General features: G+C 64.4%; 7 protein-coding genes across 7 annotated transcripts in view; 3 read left to right on the plus strand and 4 right to left on the minus strand.

Moving 5' to 3' along the window:
* AE3 (tentative Ca2+ interacting HCO3-transporter) overlaps window positions 1-3,196 on the minus strand; it is a gene marked incomplete at its 5' end in the record, with an annotated part of 7,209 nt that extends 4,013 nt beyond the window's left edge. The window contains 10 exons of the mRNA XM_005774505.1: window positions 63-147; window positions 218-321; window positions 439-597; window positions 659-853; window positions 1,257-1,352; window positions 1,546-1,615; window positions 2,075-2,322; window positions 2,551-2,702; window positions 2,786-2,850; window positions 2,928-3,196. Of these exons, the coding sequence (XP_005774562.1) occupies window positions 63-147; window positions 218-321; window positions 439-597; window positions 659-853; window positions 1,257-1,352; window positions 1,546-1,615; window positions 2,075-2,322; window positions 2,551-2,702; window positions 2,786-2,850; window positions 2,928-3,196 (1,443 nt within the window). The remainder of the gene's footprint in view (window positions 1-62; window positions 148-217; window positions 322-438; window positions 598-658; window positions 854-1,256; window positions 1,353-1,545; window positions 1,616-2,074; window positions 2,323-2,550; window positions 2,703-2,785; window positions 2,851-2,927) is intronic.
* Window positions 3,197-3,509: 313 nt separating this feature from the next.
* Window positions 3,510-3,776, plus strand: EMIHUDRAFT_310364 (small nuclear ribonucleo protein; the record flags this gene model as incomplete). The annotated part of the gene is made up of 1 exon (XM_005774506.1): window positions 3,510-3,776. The coding sequence occupies one exon, from the start codon at window positions 3,510-3,512 to the stop codon at window positions 3,774-3,776; it is 267 nt and encodes an 88-aa protein (XP_005774563.1).
* A 1,778-nt stretch (window positions 3,777-5,554) lies between these two features.
* On the plus strand, window positions 5,555-6,266 carry EMIHUDRAFT_207257 (hypothetical protein; the record flags this gene model as incomplete). The annotated part of the gene is made up of 2 exons (XM_005774507.1): window positions 5,555-5,844; window positions 5,912-6,266. The coding sequence occupies 2 exons, from the start codon at window positions 5,555-5,557 to the stop codon at window positions 6,264-6,266; spliced, it is 645 nt and encodes a 214-aa protein (XP_005774564.1).
* A 339-nt stretch (window positions 6,267-6,605) lies between these two features.
* EMIHUDRAFT_207258 (hypothetical protein) lies at window positions 6,606-7,291 on the plus strand (the record flags this gene model as incomplete). Its single annotated transcript, XM_005774508.1, has 2 exons — window positions 6,606-6,937; window positions 7,093-7,291. 2 exons carry the CDS (start codon window positions 6,606-6,608, stop codon window positions 7,289-7,291), a joined length of 531 nt encoding a protein of 176 aa, XP_005774565.1.
* Window positions 7,292-9,533: 2,242 nt separating this feature from the next.
* On the minus strand, window positions 9,534-10,085 carry EMIHUDRAFT_207260 (hypothetical protein; the record flags this gene model as incomplete). Its single annotated transcript, XM_005774509.1, has 1 exon — window positions 9,534-10,085. One exon carries the CDS (start codon window positions 10,083-10,085, stop codon window positions 9,534-9,536), a length of 552 nt encoding a protein of 183 aa, XP_005774566.1.
* Window positions 10,086-10,418: 333 nt separating this feature from the next.
* EMIHUDRAFT_101315 (hypothetical protein) lies at window positions 10,419-13,388 on the minus strand (the record flags this gene model as incomplete). The annotated part of the gene is made up of 10 exons (XM_005774510.1): window positions 10,419-11,100; window positions 11,467-11,513; window positions 11,584-11,682; window positions 11,892-11,939; window positions 12,023-12,093; window positions 12,131-12,176; window positions 12,331-12,670; window positions 12,804-12,835; window positions 12,882-12,963; window positions 13,216-13,388. The coding sequence occupies 10 exons, from the start codon at window positions 13,386-13,388 to the stop codon at window positions 10,419-10,421; spliced, it is 1,620 nt and encodes a 539-aa protein (XP_005774567.1).
* Window positions 13,389-14,851: 1,463 nt separating this feature from the next.
* On the minus strand, window positions 14,852-16,077 carry EMIHUDRAFT_463656 (hypothetical protein). Its single transcript, XM_005774511.1, has 2 exons — window positions 15,883-16,077; window positions 14,852-15,809 (listed from the first exon to the last, which is right to left on the minus strand). The coding sequence occupies exons 1-2, from the start codon at window positions 16,028-16,030 to the stop codon at window positions 15,211-15,213; spliced, it is 747 nt and encodes a 248-aa protein (XP_005774568.1). The 5' UTR covers window positions 16,031-16,077; the 3' UTR covers window positions 14,852-15,210.
* Between the last annotated feature and the right edge of the window lie 126 nt (window positions 16,078-16,203).

The raw sequence follows: 16,203 nt of genomic DNA on the forward strand, positions 1-16,203 counted from the left end.
CCCTGCTCCCCCTCCCTCGCCCCCCACACCCACCCCCTCTCGCCCTCTCCAGGCGGTCAAACCTGCAGACCGGTGAAGATGGCGGTTGCGCGCCGCCCGAGGACGAGGATGGAACGCTCAGCGGCCTCCTCGGCACGCAAGTTGGACCTAATTAATTAAGCGCCCTCAACTCACCAACTCCTCACGCCTAGCGGCCTCCTCGGCACGCAGGCTGGACGGGAGCGGGACGGCGAGGGCGCGCACGCGCTGCAAGAACTGGTTGCCCGTCATCACCTTCTTGCCGAGGTAGAGGAAGACGCCGTTCACGACCGCGACCGGCACCTAAAGCTCGGCCACAACCTCGGCTTCACCTCGGGGAGACCGTCTCGGGTGCGTCTCGCCGCCGCGGCGGCCGGGCACCGCGCGCAGCGACGGCGCGAACGGGAGCGTGCCCAGCACCATCGCGTGGATCGTGAAGCCGGACAGGCGCGTCTCGAGCACGCGCTCCTGCTCTGGCGCGGGCGCCGACTCGGGCGGCGGCGCGAGCGGCGAAGGAGACACGACGGCGGCGGCGGGGTTGCTGTCGAGGCCGGTCGCCTTGAACCAGTCGGCGAACTCCTCGAGCCCGAGCCGGCCGGTGTCGTTGCCTAATTAACACTCATTAGCACTTAATCAGCACTAAGGAGGCCTCCTCGAGCCCGAGCCGGCATGTGTCGTTGCCGTCGAAGCCGCGGAACGCGTCCGCCGCCATCGTCGCCGCCTGCTCCAGCGACATCGGGCGCGAGAACTGCTGCTCCGACATGCGGCGCAGCAGCGCGACCAGCTCGTCTGCGGTCACCTCCCCCGACCCGTCGCGGTCGGCGTCCGCGAAGGCCTGCCGCAGCTTTGCGGGCACCGCGCGGCGGGCGGCGGCGCGGCTGCCCTCCCCGTTGCTGCTCGAGCGGGCTGCCACCGACCCTTCTCGGATGAGCGAGCTGGGTGGCGCGGGGCGCGGCGCGGCGGCCGAGGGGGCGGAGGGGCTCGCGCCGCCTCCGCCTCCGCCTCCGCCTCCGCCTCCGCCTCCTCCGCCTCCGCCTCCTCCGGCTCCTCCAGCTCCTCCCTCGGTGGTCATCGAGCGGATGTGGTTGATTGACTCGACGGTTGCTGCGCACATCCACGGCAGTCCGCAGAGCGAGGTGAGGCCTAGAACTAGTGCTCCTTCGTGTCGACTCGTGGGAGTGCCTAGTTCGTGCTGAGTAGCAGAGCGAGGTGCGGCCAGTGAGGAGCGCGAGCACGACCAGGTCGAGGTGGTAGGTTGCGCGCGGGATGAGCTTGTTGCGCTCCGAGTTGACGGTGCGCACGGTGATGTTTTGGTCGAGGAAGAAGAGAATCGCCTACCCCCGAGAGGAGCCGAGATCACCCGAGATGACCCCGAGAGGACCCCGAGATTGCGCCGAGCGAGAAGAGGATCGCCAGAAAGACGGCGGGCAGCGCGGCGAGCAGCCGCCAGCGCGGAGGCAGCGACCAGAGGGGGACGAGCCACGGCCGGCCGAGCGAAGTGGAGGCGCCGACGGCGAGGCGGGGCACGTCGGCGGCGAGGCGAGTGGCGAAGGCGGACGTCGAGAGAGCAGAGACGGAGCCGACGGCGAGTGCGGGCCTGCGTGGTTGGGACGCAGACATGGGGGGGCGGGGAGGGCGGCAGTGTGCCGTGTACTCGGAGCACCGCGTGAGTACGAGGGAGGCGGCTACAGCGGAGTACAGCGGAGTACGGCGGAGTACGCGTCCTCTCGAGTGCTGGTTGGGAGACACGAGTCCGCCATCCGCGTCTAGACTGCGGCGAGCCCAAAGTCGGCGATGAGATACGGGGAGATACGGGGAGATACGGGGAGATATGGGGAGATATGGGGAGATCTAGACTGCGGCGAGCCCAAAGTCGGCGATGAGCGAGCGGAGAGTGCGCGGGAAGTAGCGCGAGGCGGAGAGGCGGGTGGAGCCCTCGCAGGCGCCGAAGGTGAGGAGGCCCCAGCAGAGCGAGAGCAGGGCGGAGGCGGAGGCGGAGGCGGCGCTGCGAGCGCCGGCGGCGGCGGCGCGCGAGGCGGCGACGAGTCGCATCCACATGGCTGTTGCGGAGGAGTGGAGGTAGGAGGTGCCGAGGAAGGCGTTGAAGACGTCCTCGGTGAAGCGGGTGCAGTAGCGGATGAGGTTGGCGGCGTTGGTGCACGCCGCGAGCGAGAGGAAGCCGCAGGTCCACAGCCCCACCCACGTGTACATCGGCAGGAAGGGGATGCCGCGCGGCGTGACGAAGGCGTACAGCGCCGTGGTGAAGGCGAGTGTGAGGCCGGTCGGCCCGATGAAGGTCATCGGCTGGCCGGCGAGGGAGGCGTAGCTCAGCCCACATCTCGGCCAGATCTCGGCCAGATCTCGGCCAGATCTCGGCCAGATCTCGGCCACATCCCGGCCACATCCCGGCCGGATCCCGGCCGGATCTCCACCTCGGCCAGCCTCCTCGCCCATATCTCGACCTGGTCGTATCTCGGCCAGATCTCGGCCAGATCTCGGCCAGATCTCGGCCAGATCTCGGCCAGATCTCGCCTGGCCGGCGAGGGAAGCGTACAGCATGCCGCAGACGCCGCGGGAGATGATCGTCTCGACGATGCCGAGCTGCCCGCCCGTGGCCACCTGCATCGCGCCGCCGAACGCCACCACCGGCGCCAGGCACGCAAAGTAGAGGAAGAGGGTCGCGCCTGGTTGCCGGGAGGGGGCAGGGCGGCAGGCGGTTGGCCGAGAGAGAGAGAGAGGGAGGGCGGGAGCTGCTTATGGAGCGCGCCGACAAAGGTGGGGATGTCCTTCTGCGACGACAGCCTCCAGTCAGCGGCGTAGGTCGGCCTCCGCCTGACGGTGACGAGGAGAGTGGCGCGGTGACGGGCCAGGCGTGGACGGCGGTGCCCCTCCGCGCTCGTGCAGCGCACAGTGCCACGTCGCCCGCGAGCCCGCTGAAGAGTTTGTCCGGAGCGTCCGGCCTCCGCGAGTCGGGGTTGTCCGCTGGGTTGCCAACCGGCCACAGCTCGCTGAACTCGGACGACGCTGCTGTGGGCGACAATCTCGGCGGCGGCGGCCACGTCGGGAGCGGGTTTGCGAAGGCCGCACGCGGCCCGCGCGTACGCAGCGATGGAAGAGGCGCCGCTCGTAGACGCTCTGAGCTTACGAGGCCAGGCGACAGCAGCGGCACGCAGAGCATGCGCCACCCGGTGGGGCACTCGCGGTAGAAGACTGCGGAAGGAAAGAGAAAGATCAGGGGGGCAACGCATGACAAGCGATCCCACGTCAGCGATTGTGGGGACTACATGATTACATGAAGGGTGGGGGGGGCCGTTCGGCGGAAGGGGTAGGCTCTTCAGAAAAAAATTCCTGCGAGCGCAGCACCGCGCGCTCCACGCCTCGACGCCGCCTGAGGCGAGCCGCCGCCGCCGCCCCGCCCGACGGCGGCCTGGGCGTGCGCTCACCACCGCCCCCGGCTGCGCGCGCGCGCAGGCTCCCTCCTCGCAGCAGCCATGGCGACGAAGGTGCAGAAGATCATGACGCAGCCGATCAACCTTATCTTCCGGTTCCTGCAGAACAAGACGCGGGTGCAGATCTGGCTGTATGAGAACACGGAGCTGCGGATCGAGGGCAAGATCATCGGCTTCGACGAGTACATGAACCTCGTGCTGGACGAAGCGGAGGAGCTGCTGATGAAGAAGAAGGAGCGAAAACCGCTCGGGCGCATCCTGCTCAAGGGCGACTCCATTACCCTGATGATGACGGCGCAGTCATCATGAGCGCACGCGCCGCCGCACGTACCGCCGCCGCGCTGGCCCGTCAATCGCGCGTCGCAGGGCGAGGGCGAGGCTCGCCATCTCGCCGCAGCAGGCGCGCAGCGCTGCGGCCGCCGTGCTTCCCCTCGTGCGGCGTGGGGGGAATGAGGCGTCTGCAGCGCCGCGCGCGAACTTCCCGTCCGTAGTACGCAGCACCAGTCTTGCTCTCGCCGCTGTCCGTGTCTTCCCGATGCTCCGACGCCGCGCCCTCCGCCGTGTCCTGCTCGCTGCTGTCCTCGCAAGTCTGAGTGTGCCTATACCGTAATTACCGAGCGCCCCGGGCACGGTCGCCGTTATTGCAAAGCGCGCGCCGTCTTTCGCGCGCAGCGGCGGCGGGGGGGGCGGGTTCAGACCATACATACATCCACACATATACAAACGACATTATGTGTGCGTCTTGTGCCCACCCCGCCGTTCGAGCTTGCGCTCTCTCACACAGGTCCCAGGTCTCTCCAGGCTCCAGCTTCGATGCGGATGCGCGCTCCACGCTCTCACCTCTCAGCTCTCTCCCTCTCGGCACTCGGGGGCCGGCGGGGGCGTCGCGCGTCGGGGGGCAACATTGGGGAGACGGGCCCCCCCTGGCGTCGCGCGTCGGCGCTCTCTCGGCGGAGCTTCGACGCTCCACTCACCCTCCAACCGCACCTGTACAGTCGCTAGCGAGCTCTCGAAGTATAAAAGGTAGGGTGAGAGAGAGAGAGAGAGCTCGGAGCTCGCGCGAGAAGCGCGAGTCCGAGAAGGCGCGTGCGCACGTGTTCTCGCACACTGCAACGGGCATCTTTGACGTCGGCCGCTTTGGGTAGACGGGCATGCGCATGGACATGGGCAAATGCACAAGGCACAACGCGACCGTACAATATGTTTGAAGAGCGTCCCAGACTCATGCAGAGGTGCCGCCCCGCACGCCGCACCCCGCGGCCCGCCCGCCGCGCCCGCGCACCCCCGGGGCTAGGGCTCTCTTGCCCGCAACCCGATGCCAATCATCCGGCTCGCTGGGTGTGCTTCTCAGCCCCCCGGCCCTGGATGTGCGGTTGATGACTGCACTCCAAGTGCTCCAAGTTCTGGACTCCTCGCTTGAGCACTTGAGCACTGGATAGGGTCGGATTCCGCATGGTACAGGACTCCTCGTCTAAGATGAAGATCGAGCGCGTCGAGAAGCGCGTCGAAGCGCGCGTGAAGTAGGTCGGAGCCTAAAGAGAGGAGTCGAAGAGAGGTGCCCGACTCCAGCATACAGAGAGTGACGGGCGAGGTTGGTGGGGTATGCAGGGCGGAGCCGCGGAGAAGGCTCATACACGTTCGCTTCTCGCTCCATCTTCTGCGCCGTGGCAATTCATGGAGCGCTTGGAGTGCGGTTGGTAGCACTTAAAGAAAGAAAGAAAACAGACAATCCAAGGGAGGGATGGGAGGACGGCACCGCCTCGCTTCAGATGTACCTTTAGATGCGCTCTGATGTATTGTGTGGCTTTTGGACCATGTCCACGGGCATGCCACATGGACATGGATACGTTTGTTAGGACTTATCTTATTTATTTGAGTAGACGTAAGGTTGCCGTGTGAGTGAGTATTCTTGATACGAAACCACGACGACACACACCAGTCGACTCGCATCGGTTGCCTCCACACACTCACACACGTAAGGTTGCCACCCCGCCGGCACGCGATCAACACGCCCTCAGAGCCTGTGAGTAATAGACCAGCTACAAAGAAAAAGAAAATGCTCGCGCAGGTCCGTCGGCCAAGCCCACATGTGGCGTTTGCTCGTGCTTCTCTTGCTCCACCCTGTCTCCGCCACAGAGCTAGCCAGCCTTAAGGAGGACGAGGACGCTTACGCGGGCGAGGCATCAACGGTCGACGGCCAGCTCATAAGCCTCGTGCAGGCGAAGGGCGCAGATGATCCTTCGCTTGTGTCTGAGCTGCTCAGCAACGGCGCGTCGCCGTCGGCGAGCGGCCTGTACAACTATACGGCCATCATGTGGGCTGTCGTGCGGCACAAGGTCGCGACGCTTCAAGCGCTTCTCGATGCCGGCGGCGACCCGTCGCCAACCAACGCCTGGAGCCGACACACACGCTTGGCCGGAAGCATCCCGTCGCGGTGTGCGTAGGGGCCGCGACGCACTGTTCCTCGCTGCCTGGGAAGGCGAGCCGATGGTGCGGCTGCTCATCGACCACGGCGCCGATGTGAGCGCCTGTGCTGAGCACGATGAGTGGACGCCGCTGCACAAGGCTGCGGAGAAGGGCAGCCTGCCGGTGGTGGCGATGCTCCTTGAGGCGGGAGCCGACCCGCACGCCCGCACGTTGCCCGACAAGACCTTCGAGGACGGCATTGTGCCCGTCGATCTCGCCCGTCGCAAGCTCAAGAGACTGGGGAAGAAGAAGGCGCCGGGCGAGGCGGCAGAACTGCGACAGCTCATTGCGCTGCTTGTGCAGCACAGCCAGGGGGAGAAGGAGGAGCTGTAGGAGCGATATTCTGGCTCGCCCCGCGCGCGGTTGCCGGCGGCCGCCATCAAGACTAGGACGGACGCCGATTTTTGTGAGTGATTGTTTGTGAATGAATGAAAAATGGGTAGTTAGTCGATCGAACGTCGAGGATCGTGGATCAAAAGCATGATACAAGAGCGATATCAACCATTGCAATTCACACACAAGACACCGACACACAACCTCTTTCCATTCAGCTGTGTTTGGCCGACGGCCACGGCCTGAAATCCGCCGAAATTCTTCTCCTCTTGAGGAGCTCGGCAGGCTCTTCTCTGGGTTGGTTCTCTTCCCTGGTCCGCATCCGGAGTCCGGCAGCCGATGCAGACCCTCAGTGCCCAGTGCCACAAAGCGGCAGAGATGATGGCCAAATCTACGGCCGAGCAAGATAACGAGTCCGAAACTACGGCGGAGCGAGACATCGATTCCGACTTTCTCTCGCAAAGCTCTTACGTAGATGAGGATGATGACGCCGGTGACGCCGAGATCGACGACGAGATCACAGCGATCACCGCATCGATGGTTCACTGCAACCACCACCACCACGGCGACGCTGCCGTAGCAGATCCTGAGTCGCGGAGCGCCGCGTCATCCTGCGACGACCGTTCGGCTCGAAAGCGTGCCCTCAACGGGAACAGCGACGAGCACCGACGGTGGACGTGCTGGCGCCAATCGAGCGTCTCGCAGAGCTCCGAGTCGAGCGAGGTTGCCAAAGTAGGAGAGCACGCACAACAGGCACGCAGAACGACTCACTAGTCCGTCTCTCGTCGTAGGTGCGCTCGTCCACGAGTAGCGTCTGCTCGTCGAGAGAGTCGACCAAAGGGTGGGGCAGTCTGCCGGCCGCGACCAAAGGGTGGGGCGTCTTGCCGGCCCACGCCTCGGGGGCTCCAGCGGGGCCAGACTCGGGGCCAGGCTCGGGGCCAGGGCCACTCCTCGGCCGGCTGCCAGAGGATTTTGGCACATGGGGCATGCCTTCGTCGGGGGGCGGGGGACGGGGCTCCGGCTGAGATGAGCCGACACGTTCGTGCGGGTTTACAGTAAACCACAAAGCTTTTTTTTCTGTAGGGATCCGTGGTGAGCAGATTTCCAGATTCACTTGTGCGTATTACATGTAACAGTTTAATTCTCCCCTGCCGTATACTTTTGTGTGAGAGGAGACTAAGGTAAGCTAACTAAGGTGCTCCTGCTCGAAGCTAACTAAGGTGCTCCTGCTCGACTGCCGCTCGACACACGAGTCACGACAGTGTGTAGGCCCCGCAGCTCCAGCACAACGACTCCCCTACGTGCTACGACAGCAGGCCGTCCACCCCCGAGAAGACGTGAACAGTGGCAGTGGGGGGGCGGAGTCGCTAGAGCTGTCCCCCCCTCGGACCTTGGGCAGGCGGAGCTTTCCCAGTCCATCGATCGAGCCGAGCGGTTGCATGTATGTACAGCAATCAGCATCAGCTTTACGCGGCCTGCGAAGGCTTTGACGTCGCTTGGCGTCATTTTTACGTTTGAGATGAAAACAGATATTAGCGATCAGATTCTCAGCCAGTTAATAGGTGGGACAGCCCGTCTCGCAGACAGTCAAAGAAGTGAGCGAGGTGCTTGGCAGTTGGCTCTTGGTCTTGCTTCATCGTTAATGCATAATGGATCATGCTTGCACGAACCGGGTTTGCAATCTTTCTCTTTGCTTGATGTATTGAGAGCTTGTGTGGAACGACCTCATGTGTACGTCATATCATTGTGTCTCTCTGTGACTGTCTCACTAAGATACAGGCCAGATATGTGGCCCAGTCACGGTGCGGCCCTGCGCGGGCGCGGTCAACAGACAACACGAACTCACGTCACGCGTCAGGGACATCCTCCGTGACCCTCTTTCGTATTCTTACAAAATACTGCATAGTGCATTGCCCTTGCAATGCCCGACCGCGTCGCCTCTCCCACATTCAAGACCCGCCTCCCACCTGCCGGTCCGGGGGCGTCACCAGCCAGGTCGACGCGATGCGGCCCGTGATGGTCTCGTAACTCGCGAACCACCTATAGATAGAGAAGCCAGCGGGCTTCGCTCTGAGCGCCCCGTTATGTGTGTGCTCGACGCATGCGCCCTCTCGCCTCTCCATCTCGGCGTGCAGCAGCATCGCACCAGCGCTGTGCCGCGGTGGGCGTCCTCAAGCGAGCCGTAGCGGCTCTGCGTGAACCAGCCGTCGCCTGACTCGTCCGACATCACGAGGCGGCCGTGGTACGAAATTCCCGCCGCCTCCATGCCGCGGCTCAGCCGCTCCTCAAAGCCCGGTGTGAGGACCGCCTCCTCCGCCTCGGCCCTTGCCGCTGCATCCCGGAAGATCATGCGCGAGTACCGCTGCCCCATACCAATTTGGTAGGCGCCAGCTCTTGTGTCGGAGAGCGTGTGCTGGCCAACGCCCCACATCCACGTCTCGCCGCTCGGCATGCTGCCCGCTTCCTCAAAGGCCGCGGCGTGAGCGGCGTAGTACGTGCCTCCCGGCGTCAGTGCGTGTTTCACAAACCAAGTGCGATAGTTGGAGTAGGACTCGGCGCCATCAAAATACGCGCAGTTGAAGGCGCGGCCATCGTCCGTCTCGTGAGATACGATCCGGTACGGCCGCGATGTCTCCTCAAGGCTGCGTATCGCCTGCAGAAGCGGCGGAACAACCAGCATGGCGTTGGTTCCACTCAGCGAGTGCTCGAAGGGGTTGACGACGGCGAGGACGGTCTTGGCGCTTGTCGGCGTGGGCATAAACGCAAAACGACGCGCAGTCGGCCGATTCAGCACGCGTCTCATGACCGCTCCTCGAGAAGGCACGCGCCTCGTGACCCTGGTCGGAACAGCAGAAGGGGAGTGCCAGCGCGGTGCACTCCACCAAAAAAATCCGGAAAAACTCCCTCGTCCCGCCGAGTGTGCGTATCCTATGCGAGAGAGATCAACTGTGCCCTGTGCCCAGCCCTCTCCGCGCCGCGATGCGCCCTCCCCCCTCGCTTTTGCAAAATCCTGCGGAGGTGGGGGGACGTGTGTGTCTGTCCTCGACCCAGCCCTACCTAGCTTGGGATGTCCGTTTTATTATCTCTCACTTTGATATCCTTTGCTCCAGCTTCGTTGGTCCTGTGGGTGCGGGGACTCTCTTCACGAGACGACATCTGTTTATTTTTTGCCCGTTTTATTTATTCCTGCGTCCACCCATACCGCGTTGGTGTCCCAGTCGTTGGTCGGACTGTGTTTCGCCTTCCCATCAATCAATCAATCAGTCCTTACAAGATCCTGCTCGCGCAGGTGGGGACCCTGTCCTTCTCCCACCCCTTGTTTGGTGTGTCCGTTTTATTCAACGCTGCTGCGAAAAGAATCACCTTGCCTTTGAAGCCGTCCGCCTTCAGCCACAGGTTAAACCTCACTTGGTGCTCCTTGTCGGAGGCGAAGTCCTTGCGGTGCGGCATCGTCACTACGGACACAGAGCCCGCCGGAGTCTCCCGGGCAATTTGTTCGGTGCCGCGCCAGCGGGCCTTCTTGATGAGCGAGTCGTGCTTCGCGGCCGTCGCCGCGATTCCCGTGCCGCCGCCACGGAAGGTGGCACGTGCTTTTGAGAAGCCCACTTTGCGGCCTTTGCCGCTTGCCCACCGCTTGGCTTCGTCGACGGGCGAGTGCCTTACCACACTCGCCTCGGCGTTACTCGAAGCTGCGAGCTCAGCTGCGGCCACAAGAGCGGCCTGCTTGGCACGCAGCTGCGTAATCGTCGGCCCGCGTGCGCGGCTCTTCACGGCCTGTGCCGGGGAGTTGGCGTTCACGCGCTCAATCATCATCGTCATGGCTGTGTGCGTGCTTCTCGCTCGTGCGTCCTTGGAAGTTGTGCGCCTCCTCTCCTATGAGCTCGTATGCCACGTCGCCGCCTGTGTTTGGGTTTCTATGTTTGCGATTTGGAATTTGGTATTTGTCCAGCTCTTTGTTTATTTATTTACTCTCTCTCACACAGCAGACAGGCTCAGCACAGGTGCGGACTGGCGCGTGCTAGCACAGGCAAACACCAAAAAAGAAATCACACCCGGGGACATACCGGTAATTTGCGCACCACACTCTCAATATACTCAAATGCAAGAGCAGGTCTATTACTCGTCGCCCCAAAAGGGGCACAACTCTCTCCTCTACGACGACGAAGCGTCTCCAGATGCGTAGGCATACACGGCGGCCACGATGAGTGCAACCTCGAAGACGGGGACGCCTCCAAAGGGCGGGTCGTCCTCCTCCTCCTCGCCTGGGGGGCGCTCCGCCTCTGCCTGTGGGCTGAGAGGCGGCTCCTCCTCCTCCTCCTCTTCAGCCATCATCCAGGCGCCGGAGCGGCGTGGGGCCACCCATGGTGCCACCGGAGCTGCTCTCAGGCCCATCTGCACACTGCCGGTCGTGCGGCGCACGGCTCCCGCGCTCCCGCGCACCTCCACGCCGGCCTTGAGCAGCTCGGCCGGCCTCTCGAGCGGCAACGTCGCTAGCTCGGCGTCGGACGCGCCGCCGCTCCGCGCAGCCAGCGCGTCGAGCTTCGGCGCAACCTCCGCGTCGTAGTCGAGCCCGAGCAGCTGCGGCAGCTTGGTGACGAGCCGCCGTAGCTGCGGGTCGGAGAGGCGCAGCCTCGCCTGGAGCGCCTCCAGCGGCGGGGCGACGGTCGCCTCATAGCTCTCGCCGAGGAGTTGCGGCAAGCGGAGCACGATCGCCTTGAGCTCTTCCGACGACAGGCCGAGCCGAGCCTGCAGCCTCGTCAACGACGCCCAGCCACTCGCCGCCTCGCGGCCACGCACCATCTCCTCGACGGCGGGCACGCGCGCCGCGGTGCGCCTCCGAGGGAGAGTACACCGAGGTCAGGGCGGGAGTACGGTCTCTCGTGCTGTGCGTTCGGAGCACCGCGTGAGCACGAGGGGTGAGAGTACAATGAGTACAGCTGAGTGCCGCGGAACACTGCCCTCTCGAGTGCTACTTGGAGTCCGAAGGTCTGTCTTCGGCATCTAGGCCGGTGCGCCTCCACTCCTCCTCCTTGAGCCTAGAGTGTGGTTGGTGGACCACATACAGCTACCTCAGGGCTGTGGATACAAGTGGCACACAAACCGGAAGGGGTGCGAACGCAAGGAGTACGGCTGAATACGGTCGACTACAGCTCACTACGCAGGTTCGTAGTCCGCTTCTACCTCCTTGCGCCCGAGCAACCGCTGCAGAGAGGCGAGGCCGACGGGTGTGTCGTCGGCAGAGTACACCTACTCTCGAGCGACCGCGGGTCCTCTCGGATACTCCCGCCCGACGCGCGTGGCGATGGCGCGAGTGGACCGTCGGCCCTTGCTGCACATCGCCGTACGCCTCGAGCTCCGCCACGTCCTCCGCGCTGCCGAGGAACACCGGCACCCGGTCGTGCAAGCCCGCCGGCACCTGTGGGGTCGGGCGGTGGGGCGAGGGCGGGGCAGTGCGAGGGCGAGGCAATGCCCTAGGGGCAGTGCGAGGGCGAAGCGGTACGAAGCGGTGGCGGTGGCGACGGTTACGGACGAGGCGGCGGCGGCAAGGGCGAGGAGGACGGCGGCGTTTGGCAAAGGTGGTGGGCGGTGGCAAGGGCGAGGGCAAGGGCGAGGGCAAGGTGGCACCACGTCCAGCAAGCAGCGCACACCGTCCGAGGCGCGACCGCCGCACGCCTGTCTTCACAGCCACACGGTGTGAAGAGACGCCGACACCTACTCCCCCCCCCCCGGAGGCCTCCGGAGGCCGCCGCCGCCACCTCCGCGACGTGCGCGAGCGGCGCCGCCTCGTACAGGAGGCGAAGGTGCGGCCGCGGGTTGCCAGCCCAGCCTGCGGCGGAGACACACACTCGCAAGTGTGAGCACACCGCGGGACGACAGCAGCCGCGAGTCGCAGAGGCTACGGCCTGTGCGCTACGGTCGAACTCGTGCCCTCTCTAATCAGGAGTCACAACCCCCCCCCAACCCCGCCGGGGGTCGATTGAGGCCGAATCAGACAACAGAATGCCATCTGATTTTCTAGGCCCGCTGAGCCTCCGCGCAGCAGCGTGCGGTGCACGTCCGCCACCAGCGCGCAGACATACCGCGAGGAGAACTTTGTGCGCGAGGGCGTCAACCCGCGCCGCGCGTCGTGCACCCAGCGCCGCAGCCCCTGTGGCCAGTCGGGCTCGCGCGCGTCGTTGAGCGAGTAGTACGGCCCGCGGGCAGGGCAGCGGAGGGAGGGGCGCGTGAGGACGAAGCGCCCGCCGCCGGCGGTGCCTCGCCCCGCCGGGTCGAGGGTGAAGCCGAGGGCCTTGCACCCTCCGCCTGGCATCTCACCTCTGCCATCGCCAACTCCGTTCCCCTCGGAATGGGCCGTGCTTCCCATCGAGAGGACGAGCTCCGTCGAGGCCGTGTAGAGGGCGTACCTACGGCAAGGAAGAGTGGGTGCAACGTGGGCGAGGGGCAGACAGCCCTCGCATCTCCATACCGGGACAGGCAGCAGCCGCGCGCGGCGCGTTTCAACTTTCGCAAGGCCCGGTGCAGGGTGGGGAGGCGCACCCGGCGGCGACGAGGCCGTCGCGGCCGCTCGCCTAGGGAAAAGGGCCCGCGCTGTCGAGACCGCGCGTGACGTCGCACTCTTGACCGCTTGACTCGTGCCTGGAAGCACTCGCGGCCAGGCGTGTGCGCATACACGCCGAAGATGGACCCGGTCGGAAGGCTATCCAAGGGGACGGGCGAGAGGAGTCAGAGTGGGGCGGCTGATCGTAGGTGGACGTGGCGACGAATGTCTCTTCTAGCGGCCTGCTGGCAAGCCGCTGCTGCCTGTCTCGGACTCGGACGCGAGTCCCGGTTCCCAGGCGTCGAAGCGGCGTGGTGGTATACACGCCGTGTCTCTCTCTCAAGTATTCCTATGTTGGGCCTGGTGTCGAGGTTGGAGGAGCCGTCCAGCGGGTCGAAAGCCACCTCGTACCTCGACGGAGTGTCGCCGAGGATGCACGACCTTTCCTCCTCGGACGCCATCGCCGCCACGCGGCCGGTTAGGTGTGATACAAAGATGTCGTTGGCGATGACGTCCATCGGCTTTTGCCTCTCGCCCTGCACGTTGAGCGCGCGACCTGCAGCCGGCGATTCAAACTGCGGCATGCGTAAGAGCTCCGAGATCTGCTCGCACGCGGCTGCGATTGAGCAGAGCACTCCGGCAAGCTCCGGCTCTGCACCACTGGCGGCGAGCGCCTCTGGCAGCAAGGCAGCTTGCAAAGGCTCTTCACCACCGGCGGCGAGCTGCGATGTCACCAGGCGTCCTGATTGCCGTCGAGCACTGAGGAGCGGCAGGGTATGCGGCCGCAACGCGAGCGTGCAAATCGCGAGAGTGTAGAACATCATGCCGTGGGAGGCTAACTGCGCTGTGAGCGTGTGGACTGAAGAGCTCCCTTTACCCATACGGTGTGAATAGATCGGGGAAGACTGGGGTAGACCGCAAGGGCCAGATCTATCGCGACCTACTCAGATCTATAGCGATATTGCGCGGTATTGCAAGGTGGTAGACTGCGGTAGACTGTGGTAGACTGCTGAAGACTGCTGAAGACTGGACAGGCTCCTCACATGGCCGGTCTACCGCAATCTACCGCAGTCTACTCCAATATAGTCCTCTTGGCCATACTGGAGTTGACTGCGCAAAATCGGGATAGATTGGCGAAAACTCGGGAATATTGCTGGAGGCTGCTGTAGACTGCGGTAGACTGCAGTAGACTGCAGTAGACTGCAGTAGACTGCAGTAGACTGGAGAACCGCTCGAGCGTCAGAGAGCTCGCGCGAGCCCCACGGCATTCGCGCGCCGCTGGAGGAACCGCCCGGGCGCCCCCGGCAGCACTGCTGCCGCCGGACAAGTCGGAGGCCACACAGAGGCTGCAGCTCCCATCCCGCCTCTCCCCGCTCCCTCTCCCATGCGCGCTCTGCTGTGCAAATGGACGAGGTGCCTGTCAATATCTCCTCTCGCCATGTGACAGGAGTGGGCGCCGGCAGGAGGCGGAGGGCCGCACGATCTGTCCCAGGAGGGGTCGGCGCCATGAGGACCACGTACGCTGGGAGGTGCACATGCCGAGCCATGCCGACACGTGGCAAATTTGAGAGTGAAGATGCCGCGCCTGTAGTTGACGATCATTCCAGGGAGGTGCTCCGTGGACGCGGCCCACTCACCGCCCCACACCGAAAACGGCACATTGATCACCAACCCCATCATTACTTTGGCCGTGGTGCGGCAGACTGGTGATGCAAGGAGGGATGGCTCTGAGAGCCGTCGCTGCCCTGCAACGTCGGGAGAGGAGGGGTGACGCTCGGCTCCGTCGCTGACCAGCCCGGCTGGCGGTCTCGGCGGGCGGCGGCGGCGGCGGCGCGCTTCTTCGAGATGTTGCTCTTGAAGCCCATACGTCAGTCCAGCCGAGCGAACGAACGGGACGCGCGTTGAAAGAGTAACGAAGCTGCGAATTGTTTCTTTTGCAGTCCCTTCCCCCGTAGATCGCGCAAGACCGCGGTAGATCCCAGCTTTTCACACCAAAGGTAAATGTCAGGGAGCTCTGAGCGTGGTGGACTTGAGGTGCCATGGTTTTCGCGTTTTCCTTTTATCCTTTCGGACAAAGCGTACGTACCGATTCGTACCCTCCCTGGAGCCTGGTCAAGCACTCGAGGTCAAGCAGCCGTCCGAGACGACGACGACCGACGCACGGGCACGACCGCAGCATGAAGCACGGCAGTCGTGTTTCAGACGAGCATTACACGCGACGGCACTGGAATCTGGATCACTGCTACGTACGAGAATGCAGGCGCTGGGGGCTTGGACATATGTTGCGGCCGCCCTGCACTGCCGCCCCAACACGGTACAGGGCATCCGATGGCCGGCCGAGCACGGTCGGCCGGGCCTTCAGACAGAGTGGCTGTATTCTAGGGTGAGCGGTGTGCGGTGACGCGCTCACACCATCGGGAGGCGCGACACCGTGAGCCTGGTGGCGGCGAGACTGGCGGCGACGCCGAGGGCGAAGCCGAGAGCGAGCAGCGAGGGCGGCGTGAAGGGTACCTCGGCGGGAGGCGGCTCCGCGGCCACCGCCGACCCGCCGAAGCCCTTTGGCGCCTTGTCGGCCGGCGAGTAGGCGTAGTAGCCAGGAAGAGGGATCATCACGTGGGCGTAGTCCGTCCCCTTGAACATGACGTACGGCTCGCCTTTGAAGGGGTCGTCCGGCCACGAGTCGAGGCTCTCCGGGTCCTTGGGGAACAGCATCAGATGCGGGCCCGACTCGATCCACGTGCCGTTGGCCTCGGCCTGCGTCATCGTCATCGGCGTCGAGTTGTCCTCGCCCATGTCGCCCGCCAGCATCCAGACATAGGAGTCGCGCTTCATTACAGGCTTGCTCTGCGACATCCATCCCTCCATCCAGTCGAGGCCGGCGGCGTCGAAGCAGACGGGCATCGCCTCGTGCGCCGAGAGCCAGCCATTGTCCGGGTCGCTCATGCCGCGCGGGTTGGCAGGCATGCACGTCCAGCCATTGGTGCCCTTCTTGAGCACGTTCTTGCCTGATACGCACGAGAGGAGGCGAGCAAAGTGGAGAGGCGTGTACGGGTAGCGCGGGTGTGTGCGAGGCTTCACCATCTGAGATGGTGGCGCTGGCGGCGAGAAAATCCGGCGCGGCACTGCCGTAGGCCTTGATCTGCCACGAGGCAGAATTGTGGTCCTCGGCGACGGCGATAGCCACTAGAGCGAGCAACGAGAAAGTGGGGAGTTGGACGAGCGCCATATACGCACACACATTGAGTCGTGAACTGCCCGAACAAGCACCGCGGCCTCCCGCCGCTGTATTTGCAAACAAAGAGGTTTGTTTTCTTTGCTCTCGCGAAATAAAAAATCTACGCGCTGCTTTCGTTCGCGGCGACGCGACGCTCACACTGGCGCACACGCTCTGGCGCCAAC

Source organism: Emiliania huxleyi (genome assembly GCF_000372725.1).
Source record: "Emiliania huxleyi CCMP1516 unplaced genomic scaffold EMIHUscaffold_31, whole genome shotgun sequence".
Lineage (NCBI taxonomy): Eukaryota > Haptophyta > Isochrysidales > Noelaerhabdaceae > Emiliania > Emiliania huxleyi.

What these genes read in the sequence shown, in the direction of transcription:
- EMIHUDRAFT_463656 (XM_005774511.1), bottom strand. Translation starts at nt 16,030, where the DNA reads ATGGCGCTCGTCCAACTCCCCACTTTCTCGTTGCTCGCTCTAGTGGCT. An exon ending in CAGCGCCACCATCTCAGATG is followed by an intron (nt 15,810 to 15,882) that starts GTGAAGCCTCGC and finishes CGTGCGTATCAG; the next exon opens with GCAAGAACGTGCTCAAGAAG.